The 24490-nt window shown below is 36.8% G+C and overlaps 1 protein-coding gene across 5 annotated transcripts in view; it reads right to left on the reverse strand.

Annotated features, from left to right (window-relative positions):
• The window catches only part of LOC5578803 (furin-like protease 1), an 826626-nt gene that overhangs the window by 50476 nt on the left and 751660 nt on the right, over positions 1-24490 (reverse strand). For all 5 annotated transcript variants that reach the window (XM_021854005.1, XM_021854004.1, XM_021854002.1 and 2 more), the window contains 2 exons: positions 11146-11324; positions 2189-2279 (listed from right to left, as the gene is read on the reverse strand). In XM_021854005.1, the coding sequence (XP_021709697.1) occupies positions 2189-2279; positions 11146-11324 (270 nt within the window). The remainder of the gene's footprint in view (positions 1-2188; positions 2280-11145; positions 11325-24490) is intronic.

Below are 24490 nucleotides of genomic sequence, written 5' to 3' on the forward strand. Positions count from 1 at the left end.
AGTTCTTTTGGATGCTCCTTTGGGATTTGTTTCAGAAGTCTCCCTAGGATTTCCTATGGAAGTTCCGCTAGAAAACCCTCCTGAACTTCTTGTAGAAATTCCTTCGAAGTTCCGCATCAAATTCCTCTGGAAGTTCCCTTGGAAGTTTGCTAAGGAGCTCCTCCAGAAAAATCCCCAGTTCTGCAGCTCCTCTGAAAGTTTGTTACGGATTTCTTCTGGATGTTCTTTTAAAAAATTTCCCCGCAAGTTTTCTTCAGAGTTCCTCCGCCGTTTTCCCTAGGATTTTCTCCAAAAGTTACCCTAAAAGTGTTTCCTCAGATTTCGCTAGGAATTTGGAATTTCTTCTGGAAATTTCTCTAGGGTTTCCTCCGAAAGCTCCCCTAAGAGTTCCTCCATTATCCTAAGAGTGACTCTAGAAATTCCTCTGAAGTCCGCAACGAATACTTCCAGAAGTTCAGTTAAGAGTTCCTCCAGATGTTTCGGTGTGATTTTCTCCGGAAGTTCCGCTAGGTTATTCCGAAATTTTATCTCTGGATTTTTCCTGAAGTTCTTCCGAAAAGTCTTGTAGAAGTTTTTCCGAAAGTTTCTCTCAAAGTTTCTCTAGGAATTCCATCGCTAGTTCCTCCGGAAACTCCCTTAGAAGTTCTTTCGGATGCTCCTTTGGGATTTGTTTCAGAAGTCTTCCTAGGATTTCCTATGGAAGTTCCGCTAGAAAACCCTCCTGAACTTCTTGTAGAAATTCCTTCGAAGTTCCGCATCAAATTCCTCTGGAAGTTCCCTTGGAAGTTTGCTAAGGAGCTCCTCCAGAAAAATCCCCAGTTCTGCAGCTCCTCTGAAAGTTTGTTACGGATTTTTTCTGGATGTTCTTTTAAAAAATTTCCCTGCAAGTTTTCTTCAGAGTTCCTCCGCCGTTTTCCCTAGGATTTTCTCCAAAAGTTACCCTAAAAGTGTTTCCTCAGATTTCGCTAGGAATTTGGAAGTTTTCCACATCGAAAAGTGTACTAAAAACCTGGATTTATGAGGTGCTGATACTGTCTTTAAATTGTAAATTAGAACTAATAAATTATTAGTAATAATAACTCCATTATCGACTACAACCTTTTTAGAGGGTAGAGTGCCTTTAAACAAGAGTGACGCCATGTACTAATTTTGCCAGGTGTACTGATCGATTGGAACGTGGATTTTTATGGAAATTACACCACTACTTCAATTTTAACATTAACGAAACTCTTATTCAAAGACACTCTAGTTCACCGTTTTCCATCACCCGGTTGTATTTTGCAGTACACTAAAACGTCGATTCCCCATAGAAGTTTGTCTAAAGCACACGAACATTATTCCGATCCGCGTCTTTTTGTAAGCGAAACTCAACTCCGACTTCTCACACCGACGACGACGGTGACATAAAACGACCGCGATTGATAACGCGTATCACATCTACCCTATTTTGTTTCAAAATTTTTGCTTCAATCACATTTGCATTCACGGTTCACACCTCCGCAGCAAAAGTATATCTTTTTACAGTTTAATTTGTGAATGTGTTTATTGTTTTCCTCCGGTCGTGTTTTTTATGTTTCGTTTTATTATCTCTTTCGAATGTACGCTTTATCCCTTTTTCAATCTCATTAAAATGTACAAAATGCATGAGTTGCTCAGATCGCTTTTTAAATTTAAATTTAATTAATGGTATCGTGAGTAGTGTGTAATTAATTTGTTCCCCGCGTTGAATGTGTGTGTTTGTGAGTGTGAGAGAAAGAGAGTAAGTTTGTGTGAGTGTGTCTATGTGTCAGTTGATGGGCGAATGCAATGTGTTATCTTTGTTTTAAATTTCCTAGAAGGTATAAAAGTTTAATTATCCGCCGTTCTGTTATTCGCTACTGTTGTTACGTAGTTTGCGTTTGCTGTGTATTGTTAGTTTTTTCATCTTGTTGTAGAAAATTTTCCTAAACGATTTTTTGTTTGCTGCACAATACTCGAGGTGCGAGTGCGCTATGTTTCCGATTTCATCTTTTTTTTACAGAATTACCCATTTATTCTTATTTGGTTTTTCGCTTAATTTTCTCTAGCTCTCTCAGTAGCATTGTAGTAGCTGTTCATTTGTGAGAATTCATTATTAATTACCTACTTTCGCTGATTAGCTTTACTTGCTTACGGTAGTTGGAAAGGAACAAAACGATCAAACACGAACCTATGCACAAGGCTCCAGAGTATTTGGCGCACACCGAGGCCGTCACGTCGCTCGAAGCCGTCCGCTGGACGTCCACGTGGCTTTCACCGATCTGGAATAGAATAAAGAAGATATTAAACTTGAATTAGCAGTATTGCGCGATGACGGTATAAAAAATATGATGGCAGATGGTTTTCTGGCGAAGCTTGTTAGATTCATGAAACTTCAATTTGTTCTTTAAGACTATGCTCTCTAGCAACCTCTTTAACTGTTATAGCCATAATTGATACTTCTACGCTAATCTATTTAATTCACTTGAATAAATAATTCAACGAATTCTTAGATTACGTAAACATTGATTACAAAACATTTCATTTCAGTGGTTTGCGGGATGTGTAAAAGGACGTCGCCGCTTCAAACAAGTTGAGAACCACTGTTCCAAGAAAAAATGATTCTTATGAAGTTTGCCCCAATTACAGCATCAAATGTGGTTACCGATGATATTCCGAACAGCTTGCTGAAACAATAATCGAAAAAGACTGCCGGCAAACAAACAACAATTGAGTCAGCTTCCATTAAGTTCGGCATTTCATCATCGAAGTGCAGTGTTTTCTCCGTAGGAAATGGCATTCTCCTCTCTGCCTTCTTCTGAATGTGAACAAGTGCCAAGGATAAGAAAATGATTTAATATGTAAATAACGGGGTCTTCCTTAGCATAGCGGTGAGTAAGCGGCTGGGTTCGAATCTTGTACTTGTCACACAAACTTATTTCCTGTCATCAATCATTGACGGGTTCTCAGAATACCAGTAAGAGGAACAGGATCTGTTCCTGGTAGGGCCGTACTTTGTGAAAATGAAGAGAAGGATGTAAATAACGATGAAACGTTTGCTCGGAGTTCACTGTGGAAATGGGAGAACCACAGATTTTCTATTTATATGTAAATATTACTGACCGAAAGCTTCCGGCTCGGTCTGGTTTCAGTCCGGTGCTGTGTTTGCTTTGCGTATTTCTGTTTGCTCCGTCGAAACAATGGTAGGGCAAATATTGAGAACGGTTTGTCGGGATCATTTCCATTGATAAATTCTCAAAATGGTTCCATGCGGGCAGTTCCGTGATAAACTGTGGAGATTGATCGAACGTTCTCCGATATGCTGCCGGTGCCACACATCAAACAAACTTCATCAGGTTACGGGTGTTCATGGAAGTTAATTTATTTTCCTGGTTAACTTTGTGCCTAGCAGCTGTTGACCATTTTGATTATTGTGGTTTGTTCAACAGTAGTGAAACAATGTTGGGTACGAATGTAAAGGACTAGTCTTGAGAGTGGAAGTGGATGGAAGTTAAAATCTATCGAACCAAATTCTAGAATTATCCTTCTTTCATGCTGATATGATGTTCCTTTCAACGATAACCTGTTCTAGCAATTTAAGGGCTAGATTTTAGAATTCAGATTGAACGATTGAACGAAGTAGCGCTTTTCAGTAATGTATTTGTTGGTGTGAAGAGTAGGCCGTTATATAGTTCATTCTTTTGATAACAAGTAGGCTGATATGCAACGGAATTGCATAATAGTTATTTATGCAACAATTAAAGATTCTTTAACGAAACTGAAAAGTATTACTTTTGTCATTACACCATTATGAAACAGTGCTAGTAAAGAAGCACTTTACAGTATTGCTTTTGTTGGTGGGAATAGTAGGCCACTATGTTGTTCACTCTTATGATAAAAAGGCTGATCTGCAACAGAATAGCAAATGTGTTTCCATTAGAGGATGCTCGTCTTTCGTCGTAACCGTCCTCAAAATGGCATGCTGGACGTAAACGTTTTAAAGAATTCTGATTCCAATCTCAGTATTATGAAGCCCACAGACGCTCATACGGTTTGACCAACATTAACTTGGCCCCCTAAGCTAGTCAAACCAATTTATGTCCGACTGTCAAAGTTCGTTACACGAACACTATATTTCTTCACTTGCTTTGAATCTTAGCGAGTCTAGTCGGTATGTGATTGTTAAATTTTCGCATTTTGTGGTTGAAGGGAAAATATCTCAACGATTTTTAGGCAATAATCGTAGTGAGGAAGAGCAGAACTTTCAAAATTAAGGTAGCGGAAAAAATGGATATGGATTCCTCGATTCAGTTATAATTCGCACGAAGTATTCCGGCAAAACTCTAAAATTATGGAGGGTCTCTGTCAGGAATTGTTCTGAGCAGTCATCGCTATGGGAATGGCTATGGGATTTTTTTCGAACATTTTATTCAGAACAGTGTTGTGAAAAACTCAATTTCTCACAACTCATGCTTGAGATTTTTTATGCGTGAGTTGTCAATCATGCAACTCAGCAGTCAAAATATCATGGATGAGTTGGCTCACCTTTTTAACTCATTGTCTCGTATTTCCACAGTTAACTCACACACGGCAATTATTTCTTGTTAGTCTGTCAAAGTTATATTAATCCTTTCTAACGTAAACAACAACATTCGTGTTTCACGAGTTTTTGCCGGGTTTTGCGACTGAATCATTTTTTACGGGTTGAGTTGATTGAGTTGATTTTGCATCAAAATCTCAAGCGTGAGATTTGCGAAGCAGATCTCTAATGAGTTTGCTCTCACGGGAGAGCGTATTGATTGAGATTCTGAGTGTGAGTCTATCAACACTGATTCAGAATTATTTAGTGGTTTCCTATAGTTATTCTACTTTGAAGTTTTTCCAGGAATCTATGGCACGGTTCTTTCCTGAGCGTTATTTTTAGAATAAAAAAAATCTCCATCAAATCTGTGCTCACCAGTCGTTTTCCAGAGCTATGCTGCATGTCTGGGCAGAATTTAAAAAAAATCGTAGGGCCCGTTTTGAAGTTACGCCTTTTTGATTGTATAAGTCCACCAATTCAAAGAAAATCTGAAGCAGAACTCAAATTACAAATGGCTTCTCTTTCAAGAGAAGCCGTAAACCGTAAACGTAATGCGGAAACCTCTGCTGGCAGCTGTTACCGCTAAGCAAAGAAATAAATAATTGCTTACATATAGGATTTTCTTTTGTCAGCACTGACTGTTTCTTGAACTAAAACTTAGAAGCTAATTGTTTATATATCAATGATAATTTATCCTTCTTTCAGAATAAGCTGAATAAGTTCTTCGAAGTTCAGCCTAGAAATACATTACACATGCATGCTAGCTGTGTTTCACAATTGATTTTCAATTTCGGCCAAACGGCATTCGGCCAAATGACTCGGAACCACCACCACGTAGAGCCAAAATTGCGAACTTCACAGTGCTGCCAAATTGCTTTCAAGCTACTGAACAACTTTGCCGAAGACAAGAACTTTCTAGGTGGCCATGATCATGAGCTAGATTCTACTGGAATATGACCAAATTACATGCACTCTAGCGCCACGTACCGTCAACATTTCCAACTAAACAGTGCTGCTTCAAATTGCTTTCAAGCTTCAGAACAACTTTGCTACAGACAAGAACTTTCTAAGTGATCGGGATCATGGGATAGAACTTGCTATAATATGATCAAATTACATCAACACTACCGCCACGTAGCGGCAAAACTTCTTAATTAACAAGCTTTGTTAATTTGAAGTCAGCTTGACTCAATTTGCTTTCAAACTTCCTAACAACTTTGCTGAAGATCTTTTTCATGGCATTAACGTCCTCACTGGGACAGCGCCTGCTTCTCAGCTTAGTGTTCCTATGAGCACTTCCACAGTTATTAACTGAGAGCTTTCTATGCCAAAGTTGCCATTTCCGCATTCGTGTATCGTGTGGCAGGTACGGGAAGTCAAGGAAATTTCCATTACGAAAAGATCCTGGACCGACCGAGATACCTTCAGCATGACTTTGCTTTGTAGTCGGCGGCCGGAACCACTTTGTTGACGATACGAACTGTCTAAGTAGTCGGGATCAAGAGCTAGAGTCTGTTGGAATATGATCAAATAACATGCATACTAGTACCACGTAGCGGTCAAATTGCAAACTAAACAGTGCTTCCAGCTTCTGAACAGCTTTGCTTAAGACACAAACATTATAAGTGGTCAGGATCATGAGCTAAAACTTTTTATAATATGACCAAATTACATCCACATTACCGCCATGTAGCGGCATAATTGTTAACTAAACAGTACTGCCTCAAATTGTTTTCAAGGTTCTTAACAACTTTCGTGATCTGGATCAAGAGCTTTCGTGGTCAGGATCATGAGCTAGATCCTGCAAGAACATTAACAAGCAACATGCACGCTAGCGACACGTTGTGGCAAAGTTGATAACTAAACAGTGCTTTCTCAAATTGCTTTCAAGCTTCTAAACAACTTTGCTTAAGACACGAACTTTCCAGGTGGTCAGGATCATGAGCTAGAACAGTGGTTCTCAACCTTTTTGCAGCCGCGACCTCCTTTGAACCTTTACAAACGTTTCGCAGACCCATAAATATGGATGTCCTAAAAATCAATCATCATGGAAATACCGAATCTCTCAAAAGGAATCCTTCCGGTCGTCATGCGGTTGACCATCGCCAGAAGCACCACGCTGTTGCTGAGAACGAAAAGCGAGGTTTTCTCAACTGTGTTGTACAAATTACAACATGCAAATATTGAAGTGTTTTTCGATGTCCTGGGCTGGCATTCCTACAAATCATGTCTGTAATCCAAAAAAGATTTTAAGAAATTGTCAATACAAGAATCCTGCTGTGATCCTTTGGAGAAGTTCAATAAAAATTGAGTGAAAAATCTAGTATTTTTCCAATAATACAAAGAACTTCCATAAAGGATCTTGACAATATTCAACAATGCATGCAGGGTAAGTAGACAACAGAACGTCGAATTTTTGTACGTTTCAGAATAAAGTAAAGAACTTTGGCATTTCCCGGATCCACTTTGACGGGTGGAATTTTCTTGGCCGAATTGTGCGAAACTTGGTAATAAGAAGCGCTGGAAAAGAATGAACATTGTGACCAAATACGAGCTCAGTAGATAAAAAAAAACTTGTCGAAGTGAGTCAGAAGTGCAAAGAGTAAAATACTTCACTTCCTAATTCCTCCAATAAATCATCAAAAATATTCGCAGTAATTAATTGAAAATTTCGTGGGTTCTTTAGAAGCCAAATATCTTCCGTTGGGAGAAGTATCAACAAAATTGTCAGAAAATTTCCGAAAATCTTGGATATCTTCAGTTATCTGGCAAAATCTATCAAGGATTAAGTCTCAAATGTTCCAGAAATTACCTTTCTCAATTTCCTAGTAATTTTATTTGACATGCAATCTTTAACTTTTTATTTGACATGCAATCTTTAACTACATTGAAGGTATGTCCCAGTATTTTTACAGATGAAAGACATAAAATAGGTTTCAATTTAAAAATACTTCACAGATCAAAACTTTGCAACTCGGTTATAATGTTCCCTTGAAACCAAATTGGATTCAGGAGTCCTCACATTTATTCACCAATCAGGAGAAACGACACTTGCTCTCAATGGCTTCGAGGACCCTCTGGGAACTCTTCACACCATCCTAAGGGTCCGAGGACCACTGGTTGAAAACCCCTGAGCTAGAGTATAATGAATTTGACCAAGTTACATGCACACTAGCGCCACGTAGCGGCAGAATTACGCATTTAAATTTTCGCCAAATAAACGCCATAAGGCAACAACTTTGCCGAAGACCGCAACTTTGTAGATAGTAAGGATTCCGAGGTCATTGATCATAAATATTATTGTTTTTAGGTGATGCTAAACTTTTTGGGGGGTGCTGCAATATTCAACTGGGGTGTTGCAATTCTAGGTGATGCGATTCCATACTTATGGCGGGTAGTGTAATTCTTTACCAGAAATTCTTCAAGGAATTCAAAAACATCCCAAGGGATTTTTTCAGTGATTCATCCAATGCCTCTACCAAAAACTTCTCCAAAGTTTTGAAGATTTGTTTAAGAATTCCTCCAGCGAAACATCAGAAACTTCTATACAGACTCTATCAGAATTTTTTCCTGCAATTCCACCAGGAACTCCTCAATTTTTGAATCGTCCCGATGAAATCCCTGGAGCGATTTCTGATAAGATTCTTGATGGAACTCCTGATATAATCCCTAGAGGATCTCCTTATGATATTCCTGAAAAAAACATTGATGTAATTTCTCGAGGGGCCCAGATAGCCGTAGCGGTAAACGCGCAGCTATTCAGCAAGACCAAGCTGAGGGTCGAGGGTTCGAATCCCACCGGTCGAGGATCTTTTCGGTTTGGAAATTTTCTCGACTTCCCAGGGCATAGAGTATCTTCGTACCTGCCACACGAAATACGCATGCAAAAATGGTCATTGGCATAGTAAGCTCTCAGTTAATAACTGTGGAAGTGCTCATAAGAACACTAAGCTGAGAAGCAGGCTCTGTCCCAGTGGGGACGTAACGCCAGAAAGAAGAAGAAGAATTTCTCGAGAAACTCCTGATTTGATCTCTAGAGGGACTCCTAGAAACAATTGGGGAATTCCAGGTGAAATCTCAGAAGAAACTCTTGATAGGATTCCCGGAGGAACACTTGATGAAATCCCCAGCAGAACTCTTATGAAATCCCTAAAGGTATTCCTGATAGAATCCTTAAAGAAACTCCTGATGTAATCCCTGAAGGAACTTCTGATTGAAACTTTTGAGGAATTCCTAATGATATTCTTCAATGTACTCTTGATGGAATCATTGGAGGTATCCTGATGAAATCCTTACATGATGGAATCCCTTTAGGAACTCATGATGAAATTCCTGAAGGAATTCCTGATAAGATTCCTGATGGAACTCCTGATAGAATTCCTAGAGGAAGTCCATAATTTCTAGAAATATCATAATTCCTACAAGAAATATTGAAATCATTGAGAAAACTCCTGATGAAATCCCTTGAAGAACTCCTTGGTATCCCTATAGGAACTCCTGATGAAATCCCTGGAGGAATTCCTTATGATATCCCTAGAAGGAATACTAATGGAATTCTTTGAGGAACTTCTGATATAATCTCTAGAGGAACTTCAGATAGAAACACTTGAAAAATTCCAGGTGGAATCTCGGAAGGAATTATTGATGGAGTCCCCAGAAAAACTCTGATGGAAGCCCTAAAGGCACTCCTGATAGAATCCCTATAGGAACTCTTGATGTAATCTTTGGAGGAACTCCTGATCGAAACTTAGAATGAATCGCGAAAGATATTCTTCAAGGAACTCCTGGTGAAATCATTGGAGATATCCTGATGAAATCCCTAGATGATCTCCCGATGGAATCCCTTTAGGAACTCCTGATGAAATCCCTGGAGGAATTCCTGATAAGGTTCCTGATGAAACTCCTGATAGAATTCCTAGAGGAAGTCCATAATTACTAGAAATATCATAATTCTTAGAAGAAATATTGATGGAATCTCTGGAGGAATTCCAGCTAGAATCCCTGAAGGAATTCCTGATGGAACCCCTGGAAGAACATCTGATGAAATCCCCTTAAGAACTCTTGGTGGAATCCCCAGAGCGACTTCCGATGAAACCCCTAGAGAACTTCTGATGAAATCTCTTGAGAAACTTCCGATAGCATTCCTAGAGGGACTGCTGATGGAAACCCCGAAGGAACTCATGATGGAATCCTTCGTGGAATTCATTATTGAATCTTTAGAAGTACTCCTGATGGAATTCCTGGACGAACTCGTGTTTAATTCCCTAGAATAACTCCTGATCCCTAGAGGATGGATGGGATCCCAGTAGGAAGTTCTGATGGAATCCTTGGAGGAAATTTTGAAGGAGTTCCTGGTTAAATCCTGACAATAACTTCTGATGGAAACTTTTGAACGGAGTGGAATCCCTGGAAGAACTTTTTGAATAATTTCTTGAGGAAGTCCTTGTGGAGGAATTCCAAGTAAACTTTCGAAAGGAATTCTTACAGGAACAAAAAATTGGGCATAATCTTGATTGAATTTCTGGAGGAACACCTGGTGGAATCATGAAGGATTTACCGATAAAATCCATGAAGGAAATTTGGTAGAAATTCCTGCAGCGTAACCTGGATACTTTAAAACCTTTCAGCTCAACCATTAAATCGGTACCGTAATCCGGGGTAACATTGATCATTTTTTTTAGTTTTTCTTAAATTTTTCATTTCACAATACAAATGTTACAAGTTTCATATTTTTAAAACAAGTACTGGCACCCTCCGCTCCTAACTATGTACTTTATTTTGTTTATCGAAAGATTTAAACATGTTTAAATAAATGTTTTAAGTGATTTTTTGATTCAACTGATATGGGGTAACATTGATCACCCAAGTAAACAACGTTCGCTAATATTGGAAATGTCGTTACTTACTAAAATCAGGGCCCCTGAAGCCGAATATGAAGACCAAACTCTTACAAGTCATTTACTTTTTGAGTTATTTCAAAATTAAAAACACCTTGAACCGTGGAATACGCCTAAAAGTAGGCAATTTCCTCAGGAAATTCTACATTCGTAATAGTAATTAGTTAATGTTACCTAATTGAATAAACTTATGAAAGATTTGACAACGGAATCGTTTTCGGCAATGCCGTTTTTAGTAACACCCGCATTTTCCTTGATCACATCGTCTGCAGAACTCATGTGAGACATGAATTTTCGGAAGTGTCAGTGAAAATGATAGAAATCATTGTTTCAAAAAGTTGACAAATTTGCGCATTAACTAAACGCAGTTTTTGCAAAAACCTTAATTATCATTAGCTTATGAATATACGAAAGAGAGGCACCATTCATGGTTCGAAAATGTTTCATCAATAAATCTTTATTTGAACGTTTAACAAGATGAGTCATCCCGATCAATGTTACCCCGCTGATCAATGTTACCCCGGATTACGGTATCACAAACTGTCAAATTGGTTCGTCAAGCAGCATCACACACGGCCAAACATAGTACCAACATGAGCATCAACCCGGAGGCGAAGTCAACGTTGGTCAAACCGTCTGAGCGTCTGTGGGCTGCATTATTCAACTCACCTGCTGCATATTCCTCCACTGGTCGCTGGTGATGCCGTTGTCGAACTCCAGCGAGTTGTGTTCGATCTCACCGCCATAGTTGCTATCACTGAAGCCGGGCTTCCCCAGTCGGACCGGGTCATCTGGTTGAGCCGGCGTTTCCGTACCGTAGAAGATTAGATTCCAGTGCGTTATTTGAGCTGGTTTGAAGAAAGAAAAAAGGAAATGAGAAGTTAGTCGTTGAAAATACCATTTGAATAAGCAATTACATATGAAAATATAAATAAGGATATGCTTTTAATACAAACACATAAAACATCGAAGAATAATCTACAAAAAGCAAACAAAACAGTAGGTAAAACACTAATGAAGAAACTGAAAAAAGCGAACAGCAATCTTGAAGGCAGTACTTAAGAACTAAACATCAGCCAACTAGCTACAGCTAATTACCTAACGACGTTAGTAGTCGAAAAGAAATTATGAAAAACTTTAAGATCCGCAGTTACCGTCGTCACCCGTTGTCGTAGTCTGTGCCATCATCGTTTACAGTAACATGGAGCTAAGGAGGCAAAACACTACAGCTTTTTTGCACCGACAGAATGTCTACTCGTTATTGCATTGTCAGGGCTGGTAGCAGGTCTCTTTTAGAGACTTGGTAACTATTTGCAATTCTCTAAAAATTCTCTATTTTCTTTTTAAGAAATTCTCCATTTTCTCCTTTTCTTCCTTTTTCTCATGATCAATCCTGGTGCAAAATTATGATGGCCTCATAATCTCCGCCAGAGTCTCTTACGCGACTATTCCACAGATTCTTCAATAATTGTCAGATTTCTCGAGGAAAAGCTTCAGGAATACTCCTAGTGATTTCTTCAGAAATTTTTCACTGGAATTATATAAAAGAATTTTTATAAAAGTGCTAGTGTCATGAATTATTGTTGACTCCTTTTTGGTTTCTTAGTTCCTATTCGATTTCTTCTTGTTATTTTGTTCCTGTACTTTAAGACTTTATTTTCAGACATAAGTTCCTATTTTTAAGACATCCAGCCGCTACCAGCCCTGCTTTTCAACAAAACCGAGCGAAAGCGAAACTTTTTCGCACTGCACAAATCGAATCAAGGCTCTCTCCCCGTTGGCAAAACCGGCAGGAAAGAACCGTGCACGAGAACATTATAGAAAACAACGCAAACTTGAACTTGTGCCGCCGAACGGCTGACGCTGAAACGCTTTAGCAAGCGAACAGAAAAAAAAAATGTGGAAATATTAAAAACTTTCAAACCGATTTGTGTGGGCTTGGGCACGCGACTTCCGTTTGTAGTTTTGCTCTGGTGAAAGAAAAGAAAAACTTGCTCGAAACTGTCTCGTTGCTTCGCTGCTCGTCGTAAGCCGAGTTGGCGTTTTGTTTCGGTTGCTCCCCGGGCAGATGTTGTTGAGGAAAAGTTTTTTTTCCTTAAGGAAACGATGAAATCTGCTTTGAAGCGGAAGATACTCCAAGTTTTCACAAAGGAAACCCGTCGTCGTCCGTGCGGGATGAAACGCTGGAAGATTAAACTTTGGTTCCCACAGCTAGCGGTCACTGTGCCACTTGGCCTAGGTTCCTCGTGTCGTTAGGGGAAAATATTTTTTACTTTTTATTCGTTTAACTGTTTTTACCTTGTTCTAATGAAATTTAGGATGAGAAAACTGAATATAAGTTCAGTCATTCGGCTCAAGTGAAGCAACCAAATTGCAAGCCGGAACGATTTTTTCTTATTTCTTCAATAATGACAACATACGTTGGGACAAATACACGGATTCAGTTTTTTTTTATGGGAAGCGGTAAGCTTTTTTAATAATAACATCAGATTTGCAGGAATAAAAAAAGAAACGGTAAAAAGACATCTGTCGTAGAACAGCAACTCAGAAAACTTCAACTAAGTGGCACAACCGTTGAACTTGGCTCTTCAGACAAATTTTATTGTTTTCATTGTTTTGAGATGCCACTGGTTTACAGATTGTATACGAAGTTTGGGACGTTTCGTAATATCGTGTTAGGCGCAGCAAAAGAAACCTCAATTCGATCCTCAGTATCAGGTTTAAGTTTGGAAGTATCTTACATAATTCCTTTGTAATAAGGATTTAATTGCATACCTACAGTTAGCAGGTCACTTTTTAGAGAAGTTGTCACTAAGCATCTGAAAAGTTTCTAAAGTCACTTTTTGGTCCTTATTGTGCATGCAGTTAATCTTGATGCAATGTTCTAGCGGCTCTGGAGAAACTTTTAGAGTCTCTTACGCGATTATTCCACAGGTTATTCACAGACATCTGCACATGCATATCTTCTAAGATTCTGCGAGGGGAATTCTTCTAGCAATTTCTCCAGAGATGCTTTCGAGAACTTCTTTCAGGGATTTCTACAAAAATTCTTCTAAAGAATATACTGATTTTTCAAGAGACACATAGAAAATGTTCATCAAAATTTGCTCCAAAAAAGCCTTGAACACTTCAACGAACTGCTAAGATTTTATTTAGATACTAATTCAGGAATTGCTCCAAATATTACTTTTCTATTTTTTACACTAGTAGATTTGCCAAAGATTCACACATGAGTTCTTCCTAGTCAAAAAACTCGAACTAGTATTAAATAGAATAAAGGTGAGGTTAAATTTCACTTTGAATCACTTTGAAAACTAAAAATTGGCGTTTGCCAGAAAACTTTAATTGTGATGAAAATGTAGGAAAAATGGTTTGTATTAGAATCTTGACAAATTTTACTTCATTCAAGCACCAGCAAGTCAGAATTAGTTTTTCCAATCCTCCAATTTTACGAAACATAACCCAACTTTTATTCGTCAATTCCTCATAAATCTCCTCCAGAAATTTGTCCAACACTTTATCTGAAGATTACTGCTGCAAACATTTCTAGAAAAAAATCTCAAGTTTAACTTTATGGATTGTTCGAAAGTTTCTTCAAAACTTCATACTAGTAAATACTTTTGAAACAATTGCAGTGATTTCTAGGATCATTACTATGCAAATTTCTTCCGGGATTTGTTCCGACGTTCTCCAAGAAATTACTACAAAAAGTCCTGCGGGATGCGTAGATTTGATTGTTTTATTTTTCAATAATAATCTGAGCAATAATATTACATATATGTATAAGGAAATCCTTCAACACTTTTACAAGCTTGTAGGAGTTTTTTCAGAGATCCTTGCAGCAGTTTATCAAGGGTAATTTTAAAATTTAAGGAAGTACAGTCCTCTCAGATGCCAATGAAATTTTCTAGATGTGTAGACCTTGACTAAGTAAGGCACTATGCATACTTAGTTTTTCCAAAATGTATCTGGACTATCCTTAGGAAAAGACCAAATTTTTTAACTCGATTTTTTTTTTTTGCGAAATAACGTATGAAAAAATGGCAACCCCTAAAAAATAAGTGTTGTACGGATGACTTGTAGATGATTGTCCAAATTGTTGAATAAAATTACTAAAACGAATCTCATTTGTGGCCTACACTGATACACTGAAAAAAAAAAAGATTTCTAAAATTTTAAGTCGACAGTGGCTATTTTTTATATTAACAAACTTTTGTCTTAAGATATGTAATTATTTACTACCAACCGTCCATACATAGCGTGATGGACACTTTTAAGGAAAACAAGTTTTTCCAACAAAAACCTTTTTCCTATCTTCATTTTTTTAGCGTGTCATTTTCAAACAGAATTAAACAAGCAAAAGTCACACTTATCTCAGAATTCAATGAAACTCAAGAAGCAAGCCAATTTGGTCTAATCAAGAATTTCATTTAAAAATTGTCTCATTTGTGGCCTACACTGAAAAGAATGACCTTCAAAATTCAAAGGCATGCCCATTTTTTATTCGGATGAATTTTTTTCTCAAGATAGTTTTTACTGCCAACAAATTTGAGGAAAAAAACATTTATGGCAAAACCTTTTTCGCGTGTCATTTTCAAGCAAAACTAAACAAGTGAAAGTCACAATCATCTCAGAATTCAATTCGACTTTAAATTTTTAAAATCTGTTTTTTACAGTGTATATGCCACAAATACGATTTTTTCACTATTTTTATTCAAACATCCATGCAGGGGTCATGCACAAATTACGTCACGCTCCAAGGGGAAGGGTAGAGGGTCAAGAAAGGCGTGAAGAGCCTTACAAAATTTGCAAAGTATTCATACAAAAAACGTGAAAAAGGGGGGAAAGGGGATCAAAAAGGTCGAAATTTAGCGTGACGTAATTTGTGTGCCATCCCAACTACCTACAAGTCATCCATACAACACATTTTTGTAGGAGTTTTTCGATTGCATTATTTTGAAAAAAAAAAACGGGTAGAAAGATTGGCCCTTCAAAAATAGTCCAGATAGATTAAAAAAAACTAAGTTATTTAGTCAATGTCTATACATCCAGGAATTTTCAATGAAATCTGAGAGGGTGCTGCTAACAATCTGTTTTCTTTTAAAGTCTAAAAGACTAAGAAAAGACGGAAAAATCCGGAAATTTGGGATGGTCACTGGAAAAATCGTTTTGAACGAACATTTTCGAGCTTTCAATCTACAAACCATAAGTTGTAGAAAATCGTTTTGTTTGAAAATATTGAAATTCTGTATTTATTAATTTCAGCAAGTAACTATCATTGGAATACTTTAAAATTTCCAATAATTCAATTTGTATTTTTTACACTGTGATTTGAGGGAAGGTTCATCGTAACATCGTCAATCAAGTTTAAAAATATTTGTTTAATCTTTCCACTACTGTCAGGGGTAACATATTTTGAACTTTTCTTTAACTGATTTGACCCAAAGTTTTGAATCACAGTTAAATATTGTTTATCAGAAGATTTCGGCACTCAACCGTATGTATTTACAAATTTCTTCAGTTACTGAGCATTCATACCACTATTGGGTTTTTGGTATTTTTCAAAAGTTGGCAAATTGCACTTTTAAATGAAAGCTTATCGTTTCTTGATATTTTTTTATATTATCTGTACCTGCACCAGCAATCAATGAAAATGGTAAAAATTATTTTTTTCTCATTGAAAGACGGATAAAATAGTGACAGCTAACTTTACCATAACTTTGAGTGAATTTCGTTTATCGTGCATAGTAAGGTGTGGTTTATTTTTCAAAAAAAAAAAAAAAATCGTGTGCTCTTATGAATTCAAATCACAGTAAAAGAAAAAAAGAGAAACCTCAAAGTTTGAGCTAACAATATTAAGATTTAGAGGTGGCATAAGCGTCTGAATTAAGGTGAATTTTCAAGTTGTAGAAAATGGCCTTCAGTGAAGGCACCATAACTTCGTTATTTTCTAAACAATTTTGAAATTTTTAGCACCATTATTTTCAAAATTAAATTTATGAAAACTTTGTGGAACACCAAATTTGTCTAAAATCAAAACTAGTTTTAGTTAAAAGAATTTTGACCCAAACTTTTCCTCATTTTACTAAAAAAAATATCTCTGTTTGACCATAAATAATCATAAATACTCAACCGATTCCTTCATGCTTTTGAAGCTTATTTATTTGTTTCCAATCTGTTCATACAACACATTTCACTGAAAAATTGTTTCGACCAAGTTATTCAACAAAAACTGCACAAAAACATGATTTTTTTCACGGAAAATGTCCCTTTTTTCAAATTTTTGCCAGTTGAACAATATTTTTAAAGCTGAGACTGGGTTTCTCATTTGTTAAACATTTGAAAAGGACTTTGCAACAATTTTTAAATAATTTTGAAACAAAAATATTTTTGCACATGTAACATATTTGCACTATTCAACTCGTTAATGAAACAAGATGCCTTATAAACTTAAATTTTATAGAAAAAATGCAATTTCTGGCAAAAAAAACTTAAATAATCAAAATAAAAAAAAATGATGTTTCATTAACAAATCGTGTTTTTGGGTAGTTTTTGTTAAATAACTAAGGCAAACCCATTTTTTAGAAAGTTGTGTTGCATGAACAGTTTGAAGACAACTAAATTTGCTTTGAAAAATGCAAAAAAAAAAAGATTAAGAATCGGTTGAGTATTCATGAAGTTATGCTCGAACAAAGATGATTTTTTTTAGTTAAATGAGGAAACATTTGAAGAAAACTTGTTTTAACTAAGACTAGTTTTGTTTTCAGACAATTTCGATGTTCTACAAAGTTTTCATAAATTTAATTTTGAAGACAATGGTACTAAAAAGTTTTTAAATTGGTAAGAAAATAATGAAGTTATGGTGGCTTCACTGAAAGCCAGTTTTTATAACTTGAAAATTCACCTTCAACACGCTTGCGCCACCTCTAAATCTTAATATTTTTAGCTCAAACTTTGAGGTTTCTCTTTAAATGTGATGCGAATTCATAAGAGTACACGAGTTTTTGGTTTTGAGAACTTTTGAAAAATAAGCCGCACCCTAGTGCACAGTTTGTTTACGAATTGCAAAAGAGGCCATGGTGGCTGGTGCATTTTGTCAACGCCATGTCACCTAAATTAAAATTTTCTTCATAATGTTCAAACATTTTTTTTATTTCTGGGGCTCAAAAACTAACATAATGTTGGTTCTGGAGTCAATTTTGACTGACAAGAAATCTGAAATAATCTTAACACCCCTCAAAAACCAAATTGAGTTTTTAATTTTCCCAAATTTGTCAAATTTTGTTTCCACATGGTAGCTTTACGTTTTCTGTGCACAACAATATTTCTTTCAGATTTTTCGCACATCCAATTCGCGAGATAAAAATCGCAAAACTATAATTTCGTTCATTGAAAGACGGATATCATAATGACAGCTCGCTTTTTGACAAAAGTTTGAGTGGTTTTGGTGTATTGTGTACAGTGTGTTTACAAATTGTAAAGGAGGTCATGGTCATCACTTTTCAATTTAATTTGCAGTTCCTTAATGCTCGGATACAGTTTATCGGAAATTTGATTTTTTTGTCAGTTTTGAACGAAGAACCTGAAAATGAAATACAAAGATAACCCAACTTTGTCAGCCTCTTTTTCCAAACTTTTATCAGTTCTCCTTCAGAATGTTAACAGATAAGGTCCTAAAGCCCTTTTTCAATTTTTTTACCTAACGCTTAAGTTTAGATCAGAAACATATGTTTTCTAATTTTTTAAATGAATATTGGTAATTAAAGCCAAAAAAACTTTTTTATTGTTTTCCGTGTTTCTACCGAAATGTCGGATAGGAACAACCCCGGTGTTAAAATTAAAAGCTTTGTGGCATTTTTGCCGACAAAGTGAACGTCAAAAATGATCAAAAGTGTGAAGGTTCATATTTGAAACCATTTTAAAAATTGAAGTTCAAACATGTTATAGCCGTTATTTGTAGTTGAAAAAAATATGCTTGTTTGTATGTATGTGTAACATTAAATTACAAATTTTGTAGTTGAAAAAAATACTCTTTCGTATTATTAAATAAAAACAAGATATCCATAAAAATTTTAGGACCCAATTGTCAGAATTCCTTATTCCCTATGTTATGCATGTTCATAATAATTTGAACTGGGATAAGATTTGGTGAAAAACAGGCATTGCATTTTATCTCCTCTTTCGATCATCTGAGCAAGATATGGATCGAATAAACAGATATCATCTAGAGCTCTTTGATCATCTTTCTCGTGAAAATCTTTGGCTCTTTTGATGCTCGATAAAATCTTTTCAACTCAGTAATCCGCGGGGTTTATACGGTGACAGCGTTTGAAAGAAGTACAAAACAATTTGCATACTCAACGTAAGTTAGCGAACTAAACACATTTTGAATAAAATAAATTTTCATTTTAATCAACTTTTAGGTTTTGCAGCACTTTACTGATATGAATTGAAGGTTCATTCACTGCATAGTGTATATTAAGTTTTGTGCATATCGAACCAGTAAGTCTAGCTGCATAGTATATAGATACTCATTGAGAATCTTAATTACCGCTTTTTCTTCAAACATAGAACTCAAGCGCTCGAGTACGGAATATTCCAAACAACAAAATGATTTTCATTGATGACAAATTTATGTTAGCTGGAATCCGCTTGTAATCAAAATAGTTGTCTATAGAAAGTTAAGCTTAGCAGCACTGATTCTGAATTAATTTGACAAAAAAAAAAGAAATAAATAAATTCTATGTCTAACACCCTTAAAATGAGAATGAAATCTATGTTCCTCCAAATTCATCTGGCATGGCATGGCATTTGTCGGACATAGTGCGCAATGTAGCATACCGGATCTACTGTACAACTTCACCATAGGTCTTACGCATGGATTTGAATAAAAGTCGACTTTCAAGGTACGATAATTTAGGTACATATAAGTGTTGGTCCATTGGTCCACTGAGTGTTTTAAGTGTTTTCTTATGGAAGACGGTCTAGTGTCTGTAATACGGGTTAAATTAGGTTTAAGGCCTGAACGGTGGTGAAGTAATCGCTTTTAAGTTTATAATTTCAATGGCCGACTGCCATCAACAGTTCCTTTTAACATTTTTCGGTCTTCAAATTCGTCGGAACGCTGAATGATTTGTCTATAGTTTATCAATCAGTAGACAGTACGTTTCAAAAATATTATCATTTTCAAGAAAATGCTTAGCAGTTAAGACACGTTATCGAACACCAGTAACCAGTTATGTAGCAGAAATTTAATCATAACACCAGAAAGTTGTCAAGATAATCAAGATGGAAAGATGATCTCATTTCAATGCGCTCTTCGATTAGGGATAATATCTTTGAACCACACGGAGATGATCTCTTTGATCAGATGAGATTGTTATGCCTGGTGAAAAATGATGTGGCAATATTTTAAAGTACGTTTGACATAGAAAATGGGTTTTAATAAATTAGTTTTGTTTTCCATGACATGAGGTAGAAGCATCTAAAAGGGGGGAGTGGGTTTCCATGACACCTCATAGGTCCAATGTCACCCTGCATGATAGTACCCAGGTAACGAATAATCACTATGATCATCATAGTGCTAGTATTACATTGTTCAATTACTTATTAGCCATGTACTAACTTTATTTCTCCGATTTGAAGCTTCAAGTGCTCAATAATTATTTGGCTACTGTACGTATTATCGAGCAAAAATGTAAGTTACATCGATTTGTACATTGCACATTGGTCCCAGAGCCATATCTAGGAAGACAAAAATGATTGCGCCTAAACCGTCAATTTTAGATATATGGTGTCTTTGGCAAAGTTTCTCCATATTTTTCAGACATTTTTTTCAGAGATGTGAAATTAGGGTGGCCCACATGGTTTACGAGATCAGCACATAAACTTTTTTGCTGACGCATTTGGGACTACACAATGTTCTACAATGTTTTAGAACAACCGATTTGGAGCAACTTTGCCGAAGAACCCGAATTTCTATCTCTTATGGTTCGCGAGTTATGATTTTTTTTAATAAAAAAGTTAGGGTGGTACTGAAAAATCAGTTTTTTCTTGATAATTTTTTATACCATAACTTCTCGCAAAAACTTTGTTCCGAGCACTTTTAGAACTTTTGATTGCGCAACTTTCTGCCGAACAAACTAATGTTCTATCTCTTATGGTTACAGAGTTATCAGAAATTTTCTTCGAAAAAATGGTTGTTTTCAAATGCCCATATCTCCGAAAGGCGCAAACGGATTTTCAATCTTTTATCGGCATTAGAAAGATTATTTCTTTCTCTGTTTATGGTGAAAAAAACTGTGAGAACGTTTTTTGTTTGAAAAGATTGACAAAGTTTTGAAAATGATATGTTTTTCAACCGAAAATTGTCCATAACTTGAAAAATATTTGAGATAGCTCTTTGGTGCCTTCAGCAAAAATGTGCAAAATTGAAAGTTCTGAAAGTGCTTCATACAAAGTATTCATAAAAAATCATTGCTTTAAGATATATTCACCATAAACCGAATTTTGTATGGTAAAGAAAGCAAAAAAAAGAGATATTTGCTGGAACAACCGGAATAACTGTATGTAAAGTCATTTAAAATTGAAAATATATGTAATGAAATAAGATCGATCACAGTAAGCGAAATGTTTGGAGTTAGGGAAAGATAGTTGCTGAAGCAGTTTTAACAATGATCCATGGACATTGATCCATAAACGGTGTCTTGTTATTTCACGCAACATAATGTTTGTCCAGCTAAGCTATGCAGTGGTTGGTTATAAATTGCTACCGCTTCGGCTTACTAAGCAGAAGGTCATGCGTTCAATACCGGTTCCGTTTGTTATATTATCAATCCCAAACGATAACAAAACGTATACTTTGAAGAATTCCTTCAAATTACCAAAACCTTACTTCCCGTGATATCCTCCCAAAGAAATATAGAAGTATCTGCAATTATTCTATCTGGGCATCCAACTTAATCTGGGCATCCAACTTAACTTGATTGAATTGAATAATCAAATCCAATAAATCTGCCACAGCGAATTAGTCAGGGCAGCATTCGCCTGTTGAAGAATACATGAATCTTGAACAAGAACCAGATATAAATCCCAAATATCTGTCTAAGGTAACGAACCAGAAGGTGGGCCTTGATCACTTGAAAACTGTTTCAGCAAATAATTTTCCTTTTTTCAACTCTTTAGATTCCGCTTACTATGATCGATATCAATACATGTGTATTCAATTTTAAATGACATACATACAGTTATTTCGATTGTTCTAGCAAATATCTCTTTTTTCGCTTTCTTTACCATATAAAATTCGGTTTATGGTGAATATATATGTAAGCGTTGATTTTTTTGAATACCTTGTACGAAGCACTATCAGAACTTTCAATTTTGCACATTTTTGCAGAAGGCACCAAAGAGCTATCTCGAATATTTTTCAAGATATAGACAGTTTTCGGATAAAAACATATTATTTTTAAAATTTTGTCAATCTTTTCAAACAAAAAACATTCTCACAGTTTTTTTCACCATAAACAGAGAAAGAAATAATCTTTCTAATGCCGACAAAAGATTGAAAATCCGTTTGCGCCTTTCGGAGATATCGGCATTTGAAAACAACCATTTTTTCGAAGAAAATTTCTGATAACTCTGTAACCATAAGAGATAGAACAGTAGTTTTTTCGGCAAAAAGTTGCGCAATCAAAAGTTCTAAAAGTGCTCGGAACAAAGTTTTTGCGAGAAATTATGGTATAAAAAGATATCAAGAAAAAATTGATTTTTCAGTACCACCCTAACTTTTTTATTAAAAAAAATCATAACTCGCGAACCATAAGAGATAGAAATTTGGGTTCTTCGGCAAATTCACGAAACGCGACGCGAGACAAGACATAACACTTATAGTTCTTACTATCGTCAAAAAGTTTTAAAAATTACCTTTCTGTCGACCGGTTTCGGGCGCGATGTAGCCCATCTACGGGACAATGTCCGACTGACTGCATTTCGTACGTTGCTCGTACACGTCCGAAGAGAAATGCTACTGGTGCTTCGTGTCTACCAAATCGAATAGGCACGATGTGATGGGGGGATCGTCTTCATTCATCAGCGGTCCTTGATTGTTGCTGATAAACATGGATTCCCATGCGTTTAAGTGTGAAGCTTTCCTAATGCTTTTGATGAGCTTAGCACTTTCCCAAAGGATTTCATGATTTGTATTTACCGCATGAGCTGCTACACTGGATTCGTTTGTTTTACCGCCCGTTACGGCATTTTTATGTTCTCTCAGGCGGTGTTTGACTTTTCGGCGGGTTTGACCAATGTAAACAGCTGGGCAATCCTTACAAGGTATCTGATATATTCCAGATTGTTCGTCCGGTGGAATCTTGTCCTTAAGGTTGCACAGTAAGTCGCGTAGGGTCTTATCGCTTTTGTGTACAACTTGTAGGCCTTGTCGATTTAGTGTGTTTTTAGCTCTACTAAGTCTCCGTCGTCATTTGGAACGCAGTCGAGCTCCACCAAACCACATCGACGCGTATCTTTCCGTTGCTCAGGTGTGTATGAAGCAAAACTTTTTCACATTTAGAGGAAAGGTTTACAGGCAAACTTTCGGATTGAGCATGGGCAGCAAGCTATCGCCTTTACTAGCAGACGTCTTCATGAGTGATTTGGAGGTTGATGCTCAGAAGGATATATTGTTTCCCAGAGTCTGGTGGCGGTACGTAGACGACATTTTTGCCCCAGTGAAAGAACGATATTTAGACCAGACCCTGAGAATGTTAAATTCCCAACACAGTTCGATTAACTTCACGGTAGAAAAAGAGGTTGAGGGCAAATTGCCTTTCCTCGATCTGACAATCAGCAGGAAAGAAGATGATACAATAAAATTTGGTATTTATCGCAAACCTACGTCCACTGATCGCTATATCACTTCCGATTCCAACCACTTCGGCGCCCAAAAGCAGGCCGCTTTTCACTCAATGGCACACCGGCTCTACAACATTCCAATGGAACAAGACGAATTCGATAAAGAAGAAAACCAAATCCACGTGGCAGCCGAGATAAACGGGTATGACAGAACATTTGTTAACAAAATTCTCCGAAAACACAAACGCAAAAGACACCGAAGAAACATAACTACACTACAATCGGATACCGAACAAGTTAGAAGAGTCAGTCTGCCTTTCTTTCCGAAAGTAACCAATTCTATTAAAAACACACTAAATCGACAAGGCCTACAAGTTGTACATAAAAGTGATTAGACCCTACGCGACTTACTGTGCAACCTTAAGGACAAGATTCCACCGGACGAACAATCTGGAATATATCAGATACCTTGTAAGGATTGCCCAGCTGTTTACATTGGTCAAACCCGCCGGAAAGTCAAACACCGCCTGAGAGAACATAAAAATGCCGTAACGGGCGGTAAAACAAACGAATCCAGTGTAGCAGCTCATGCGGTAAATACAAATCATGAAATCCTTTGGGAAAGTGCTAAGCTCATCAAAAGCATTAGGAAAGCTTCACACTTAAACGCATGGGAATCCATGTTTATCAGCAACAATCAAGGACCGCTGATGAATGAAGACGATCCCCCCATCACATCGTGCCTATTCGATTTGGTAGACACGAAGCACCAGTAGCATTTCTCTTCGGACGTGTACGAGCAACGTACGAAATGCAGTCAGTCGGACATTGTCCCGTAGATGGGCTACATCGCGCCCGAAACCGGTCGACAGAAAGGTAATTTTTAAAACTTTTTGACGATAGTAAGAACTATAAGTGTTATGTCTTGTCTCGCGTCGCGTTTCGTGAATGTCGTGTTGTTCTTACGTTAGCACAAATCACACAAATTGATAGTTCTTCGGCAAAGTTGCTCCAAATCGGTTGTTCTAAAACATTGTAGAACATTGTGTAGTCCCAAATGCGTCAGCAAAAAAGTTTATGTGCTGATCTCGTAAACCATGTGGGCCACCCTAATTTCACATCTCTGAAAAAAATGTCTGAAAAATATGGAGAAACTTTGCCAAAG

The sequence above is a fragment of the Aedes aegypti genome, chromosome 3 (assembly GCF_002204515.2).
Source record: "Aedes aegypti strain LVP_AGWG chromosome 3, AaegL5.0 Primary Assembly, whole genome shotgun sequence".
In the NCBI taxonomy this organism is placed as follows: domain Eukaryota; kingdom Metazoa; phylum Arthropoda; class Insecta; order Diptera; family Culicidae; genus Aedes; species Aedes aegypti.